This window comes from Olea europaea, chromosome 5, assembly GCF_002742605.1.
Source record: "Olea europaea var. sylvestris chromosome 5, O_europaea_v1, whole genome shotgun sequence".
NCBI classification, from domain to species: Eukaryota; Viridiplantae; Streptophyta; class Magnoliopsida; order Lamiales; family Oleaceae; genus Olea; species Olea europaea.
In genome coordinates, this window is record NC_036241.1 from 10,948,551 (window position 1) to 10,956,210 (window position 7,660).

At 38.1% G+C, this 7,660-nt stretch overlaps 1 protein-coding gene across 1 annotated transcript in view; it reads left to right on the plus strand.

Moving 5' to 3' along the window:
• The first annotated feature begins 3,654 nt into the window (after positions 1 to 3,654).
• Positions 3,655 to 7,660, plus strand: part of LOC111394230 (pentatricopeptide repeat-containing protein At5g04810, chloroplastic) — a 10,502-nt gene continuing 6,496 nt past the window's right edge. Inside the window, exons 1-5 of the mRNA XM_023019989.1 lie at positions 3,655 to 4,672; positions 5,684 to 5,811; positions 5,987 to 6,127; positions 7,256 to 7,343; positions 7,439 to 7,568. Coding sequence (XP_022875757.1) covers positions 3,758 to 4,672; positions 5,684 to 5,811; positions 5,987 to 6,127; positions 7,256 to 7,343; positions 7,439 to 7,568 — 1,402 coding nt within the window. The 5' untranslated portion in view covers positions 3,655 to 3,757. The remainder of the gene's footprint in view (positions 4,673 to 5,683; positions 5,812 to 5,986; positions 6,128 to 7,255; positions 7,344 to 7,438; positions 7,569 to 7,660) is intronic.

The following is a 7,660-nucleotide window of genomic DNA, read 5'->3' on the forward strand; positions in this document are numbered from 1 at the left end:
TGGCCAATAATTATGGAAGCAATCAAATCATATAAATCAAACAATTGTCCAACTGAAACTTTATATTGAATTTATGAAATAAAGGAAATTAAATAATCAAAGGTTCATCGATTTCCTAATGAATAAAAACCCTAGCCTATGATCATAATTACAGAATCAAGAATTAAAACGAAATTAAAAGATATAAAGAATACACCCGTATAATAATCCTTCAATTTTGTGTGTAATTTTCAATTCCTTCTTGAATCCTTGTGAAATCAAGCCCAAGATTGTGTTTCTTGCCTTCAAATTGAGTGTATTTCTTCTCCCTGGTTGTTCCTGCGGCTTCTAGACGTCTTGTTGCTATATAAACCCGTCCAAATTAGGTTACTAAAGGAGTTGCAATCGTATAAGGAAAGTGCAAAATTCGGGAAAATTTATACCTATGCGACCGCATAGGTTTAATAAAAATGGCCTTTTTCAACCCTGGAGGTTCACTCGCGACCGCATAGGTTTTATACTATGCGGTCGCATAGTATAGCTAGCTTCTAGTTTAATTCACTTTGGTCCTCAATTTTCATTCCTTCACTACTTGACCTCCTTTCTTGTTCCTAGTTGCTCCAATGGTCCCTTATAACTTCCAATTGGTGCTTGGCTTGATCAATTGCTTGATGTGTTCATCGGGTCAACTTTCAGATAATTGCAATTTGGTCCCTGAATTCCCTGAACTTCCTTGTTGCTTCTCTTGACTTCTTTCTTCGATTTCTTCATCTTTTCAACAAATTTTATCTTCCAATTGATGATTGAAACCATCAAATCTCATTCCACTCATTCAGCACATCTTTTGAGTATTTGCACCTTTAGTCCTCCATCTTTCAATTGTCTTCAATTTAGTCCCTTTTCACTTCTTTCTTCTTCCAATTGTTTTGCTTTGTCATTGAGTTCATACTTGGCATGTTGTTACTCTCGTTTTGCATTTAGCTCAACTTCTCAAAATTTGCACATTTGGTCCTCGAACTATCACTTTGTTGAGTTTTGGTCCTTCTTTGGCTCTTTTCTCCTGAATTCCACAATTTCCATTGAAATACCTACATTGCATGAATTTAATAAGATTAAGCCACAATTCAACCATTTTATTCACGTTTAAGTCATGTTTGTGAACCAAATAAGTGTGTAAAAACATACTTATCAGCCCTCGAGCTCAATTCATTGTCAAAATCCCTAACACAAGGGCTCGGGATATTATTTTAAAAATGGGCTCGATACTTTGTCCTCGAGCTCAATGCATTGTCAAAATCCCTAGCCACAAGGGCTCGGGATATTATTTTAAATTGGGCTCGGCTATGTCCTCAAGCTCAATGCATTGTCAAAATTCCTAGCCACAAAGGCTCGGGATATCATTTTTAAATTGGGCTCGGCTATGTCCTCATCTCATTCATTGTCAAAATCCCTAGCCACAAGGGCTCGGGATATTATTTTTAAATTGGGCTCGGCTATGTCCTCGAGCTCAATTCATTGTCAAAGTCCCTGCCACAAGGCCTCGGGATATTATTTTTAAATTGGGCTCGACTATGTCCTCGAGCTCAATTCATTGTCAATATTCCTATCGTAAGGGCTCGGGATATTATTTTACATTGGGCTCAGGGCCTATCCTCGAGCTAAATGTATTTTCAAATCCCAGCCACAAGGCTCGAGCTATGTTCTCGAATCTATTCGTTTCCAAATCCTAGCCATATGGGCTCGGGATATTATTTTTAAATGGGCTCCGACTATGTCCTCGAGCTCAATATAATGTCAAAATCCCAGCCACAAAGGCTCGAGATATTATTACATATTGGGCTCAAAGTCTGTCCTCGAGCTCAATGCATTATCAAATCCCAGGAGTAAGGGCTCGAGATATTTATCGCACATTAAGTTTGGGCTATGTCTCCTATATGAACTATTGTCTATCCATCGAGCTCGTTCTTTTCATAATTTTAACAAAGTTTTCGCTCGAGCCCTTCTTTTCAAATTTTAAATAAAGTAGGGATCCATCCCTTACCTTAAAACATGTTCGAGGTCAAGCTCTCCTCTTTCAAAATTTTTGACGAGGTCAGGGTCTAAACCTCTCAAAATTTTTTAATGAGCTCGAGGTCGAGCTCCTTCCTTTAAAATTTTTAAACAAGGTCTGTACATAATTTTCTTTTAAAATTTTGACAATATTGGGATTGAGCTCGTTCCCTTCAAATTTTTAATAAGGTAGGGATCGAGAGTGCCTATCAACTCGTCATGAGCTCGCCAACCTCTAGGCATGAGCACGCCCTTAACTTGGCATGAGCTCGCCTATCTCTAGGCATGAGCATGACCATTCCTTGGCATGAGCTCCCTGACCTCTAGGCTTTGGCACGCCTATACCTTGGCATGAGCTCACCAACCTCTAGGTATAAGCACGCTCTTATCTTGGCATGAGCTCGCCTATCTCTTGGCATGAGCATACCCATCACCCGACATGCTTGTGCATCTCATCTCAGAAACTTGCATATCGCGCAAGCCTCTGACATGGATGCACTGGGGCCAGTGATGTAGTCACTTTTGGCAACCTCCTGAGGTGATTTTCCTAATGACTCACAAGGTCTCGCTCATCACATATTGGAGCACATAGTCCTCGGGGTGACATAGTTCTCGGGGTAATACACCCGATGAGTGGCGACTTGCATCATCGTGATCTGGTCGATGGTGTCCTCGGGCATAAGTCCTCGAGCATCCTTTTGATATACAGGGTCACGAGTCCTCAAGCTATTCCCTTCATACCAAACCCCCCCCTTTTGTCAAACTCATAAGAAATCTTACCTTCTACGGACTCTAATATAATTCAAACACCTCAACCCAGGACTCCTACGTCCACAAGAATTCTAGGTCAACAATAGCGTCATTGGTCATGCAATTATATTACAAATAAAATACTCTTATCAAGTATGACTCTATTGGATAAGAACATCCAACTAATTCAATCCTACTAGAAGTACACTACCTACCTCTATAAATACATGACCCAAGTCCATTATTCAGGTACGCTTTTACATACAATTTCAGTATACGTTCTCATATAAATTCTCTGTCTGACTTAAGTATCAGAGGGGCGACGAGAACAAACCTCGTTGCCTTTGTTTTAGGTACCAGAAGGCTCTATTCGTGCTCTTTTTCAGTCCTCAAGTTCGGGAGGTCTATCAGGTACGTTTTTTGGTAGCATCAGTTAATATACGTGAATTTTTTGAAATAGGTGGATAAAAAGTAATAATAGTTCATAACATTAGCCAAATATTAATTAATATATATAAAAAGTTTTGAAAGTGATCGATTTGATCTTTATCTTTTCAAAATGATTGGAATTATGTTAGAGGGTGTACGAATGTACAAGAAAACATTTTCATAACCAACTCAATCGCTATGAGAAAAGGTAAAGGTTTTTCATGTTGTTGCAACCATCATAATTGCTCTTTCCATCCTCAATCTACATTCTGGATCCCACCACACACCGTTTCCAATCAAGTGCACCTTTGTTTCACTTGTATCGAACCCTCACTTAAGTTATCACATATGCCTTTGTGCGATTGAAAAGAAATTGTATATAGCTATTTTATTTTGCATTATTATCGCATACCGGTCTTAAAAAATATGATGTTCGATCGGTATAACCTGTTACACTGCTGGCTCCAAAGTGATAAGCTATTTACGGGCTGGCACCAAACTGTCCAACTGACGTGAATTTTATCTATCGCTCCATTTACCATACTTCTTGATGAACACAATGGATATCATCATGTCTCTGCACTCCACCGCACACTATTCTCATATGCCACCACCCGTTTCCGCCTTCATTCTTCCCGGAAAACACCATCCCACCACCTCTACTTCCTCAATTCTTCTTTCTGTAAAATCCTCGCAAGATTCCCCTCAAAACCCCTCCACTAGCCTCCGCCGCCCAACAACTCAAAACCCTTTTAGAACCTCAATCTCACAAACTTCCCAAGTTTCTAAAAATCCCCTAAAAAACCTCATTAATTCTCAAAATACCCCGACTATTCCGCCGTCAGATAGTCTTAGTAATAAGCTGTGGTTATCCAGCAAACTCTCGCCTCCGCCTCCGCCTCCACCTCCACCTCCAACTCCGCCACGCTTGTTAAACGAAACGGTGGAAAGTGGAAAGGGCGATGGTACTTTGGAAAGCACAGAAAATTGTGGTGAAGAAGATGATGAAAGGGGAATGGAGTTTAGGGAGAAAGGCAAAATCTTTGTTGGGAATTTACCACTATGGATAAAGAAAAATGAGGTGGCGGAGTTTTTCAGGCAATTTGGGCCTATAAAGAATGTGATTTTGATAAAAGGCCATGATGATATTGAGAGAAACGTGGGATTTGGGTTTGTGATATATAGTGGGCCCACGGCAGAGAAGGCTGCAATGAAGGCTGTAGAGTTCGATGGGGTTGAGTTCCATGGGAGGGTATTGAGTGTGAAGTTGGACAACGGGAGGCGAATGAAGGCAAAAACTGAAGGGAGGGCAAGGTGGATTGAAGGCAGAGAGGGGGATGGGGATGAGTACAGATCTAAGTGGCATGAAGAGAGAGAGGGGTCGAGGAGGGAGTTCCGAAAGGTTTTGGAGACTCATCCGGAGAATTGGCAGGCAGTTGTGCGAATGTTTGAGAGGATTAAAAAGGTACTTCTATAATTATATGAATGCTCTGGTTAGTTTGCTTGTCATTGATGTCAAGGTCTTTTAAGTATGCTATTGTTGTATCGATGGTGGATTTAACTGCATTTCAATCAGGTTCAATTGTGTTACTGTGAAGTTGAAAAATTCCTCAGTGCATTTCAGCTCATTTCTACTAAAGAATGCATTATAGAAGTTGAAATATGACGAGATATGCCTAGAAATTCATTTTAGGCCAGTATAATAATAAATATGATTTATGAAGTTATCTCACGATGTGAAATAAAATTAGGAATGATCTTGTGGGAACAAAAGAACAAGTATGCTTCCAAAAAAGCAAACCATAGACTTGATTCTTATTAGTAATAAATTTCAGTTTCTATACTATTGAAAAGAGAATGGACCTAAGTTGTGAACTTGCGTTGAAGAGGCTTATTATCTTACACGGAATTGCATGTTCCACTTTAAATGAGAATTAGTTTTGTCGGAGATTGTCAAGACAGAATTGGAAAAGAAAAAAAAGTACAATGCATGGCCCACAGCTGTGCATTAGCTTGATAGACAAATGGATTCACATGGCAGCAACACACCTTGCACTCTTTCAGACGTATATACCTCATGTTAATGGGGGAAAAATGAAATAAACTCGACCAGAATATCGATTTACACATGAAAGAACAGAAATGAATGTACATAACTTATGCGCCCGTTTGGCCCCCATTTTGTGGAAAATGGAAATGAAAATGGGTGGAGTAGTGTTTTTTTTTTTTTTTTTTAAATAAGTGGTTGAAAAAGAAGGAAAAATTCTTTATTTATGTGTAATTATATTTTATGGAAGATCGTGTGGTTGAGAATAGGAGAGAGAAAAATGGAATGTAATGAAATGAAAATTAATGGGGGCCAAACGAGGGCTATGTTTGACTTATCACTGTACCAATTAAGAACATCAGTATGAAAACTTGTTTTGTGTATCATACTTATCCTTCACCTACTGTAAATGATTTGTATTTTCTGTAGCCTTCCAGAAAAGAGTTTGGATTGTTGGTGAATTATTATGCAAGACGAGGTGACATGCATCGTGCACGAGAAACTTTTGAGAAGATGCGGGCCAGGGGAATAGAGCCAAATTTACATGTATTTACAAAGTAAAAATTGTTTTATTGTACCTTCAGCTTTCCAATGCACTTCTAACTATTCGGGAATTTCGATTACTTTCTAGATTTCATGTCTTACTGTTGCACATACTCTGAAGTTGATCTAATTCCCAGTTTAATGTATTAAGTGATTATCTCACAATAAATCCACTTTGCACTGCTGCAGCCTTGTTCATGCATATGCAGTAGGAAAAGACATGGAAGAAGCATTGTCATGTGTAAGAAAGATGGAGGAGGAAGGAATTGAAATGAGTTTGGTGACATACAGTATTCTTGTGGGAGGATTTGCTAAAATTGGCAATATTGAGTAAGTAGAAAGTATGCGTGAATGCATATATTACATTCAAACGCATGGTTTTTTCCAGTTTTTATAAAGGTTGATTGCACGTTCTTGTCAACAATACTTTCCTTTCTCAACCAATTATTTTCTTGTTCAGTATATTTAGTGAAGTTTTCTGGAGCAGTATTCGTCAAATTCTTTGGCTCTATAATTAGAATAAAATTGGGAGTTCCATTGAAAGTATATTGTGTGGATAGCAAATGAAGTCAATACAAGTAGGGAAGGTAGTAGAGGAGAGGCATTTGGTGTATCCCTAGTAGGAGTGGTTGCCTCTTTCTCTTTCTCTTTCTCTGCTATTTTCTCCATTATGTTGCTTTCCTGAGCACATTAAACTGGCACAAGTATAGATTCAAATTAGACTGAAAGTTTCATCATGTCAAGCACTAGGAATGATATGCCATCTTATTAATTCGTTGGCATTATATTGTTCTCTACTGTTTCCTTGATGCAATTTTTCTTTATTAATAACATATTACCATCTATATAGTTGCTGGTTTTCATCTACTTAATGTAGATCATTGCCTGTGCCAAGAGATCAGTGCTCTCTTATCCCTTGTCCTGGAGCACATCCATCAAGCCTAATTCTCGTTAGGGTTTCTTCTCCTTGCCCTTCAGTCAGTTCCTTATGCTCTCCCTTTATCAGTGCCTTTGATTGAGCCTAATTTGATTTCTATTTTCATCAACGATGTAAATGGATAGGCTAGAAGAAGAGTAGTTGATCCAATGGTTCTAAATATATAAAGAAGGATCTCGAATGAACAACCGTTCGCAAATGTCGTATTCATTTGAGGAAGAAATTGTTGGCAACTTGTTAAGACAATGCCGTGTTCTAATTTTTTTTCCTCTTGATATTTAGGCAAAAAAAAAGGCTTATATTAAATTGTAAGTTAAAAGAATCTGTCTAAATAATTAAAGAGACTTTTGCCAATTTCCAGTCTTTATTTCGTTCGTTCTCTAAATTTTTCATTACTTTTTACTTTGTGGTTCTCCAATTAATTACTTTCCTGAATTGATATTGATAAGGTTTTCCTCCTTACATTCTAAACTTGTCTTTTATGTACCTTATCTAATGTTTCTTTCTGCTATTTCTGGAAGAGCTGCAGAGTGTTGGTTTAAGAAGGCCAAAGAGAAACTTTCAACCTTAAATGCAATTATATATGGGAACATAATTTACGCTAATTGGTAAGTTGAATTTAATTTCATGTTAATTTTAGCCTTCTGCTTTATGTTATATCAGTGACTACTGTATAAATTATGAAAGTGCTTTTCCTGCTGCAGATGATAATCTTGTCATTCCTGTCTATACCTTCTTCTCTCTCACTTTCTCTCTTGTCTGTGTGGGGTGGAGTGTCTTTTTCTTATAGGGGAACGCCTATTTTACTATTTCTTTTGATATTATGTACTGCTGGTATCTTCTTGCAAATGAGTTTAATTGATTGATTATCTGTAAGGGCAATGAATTATTGAGTCTGCCACATGCTGTATTTGGCTTGCTTCATT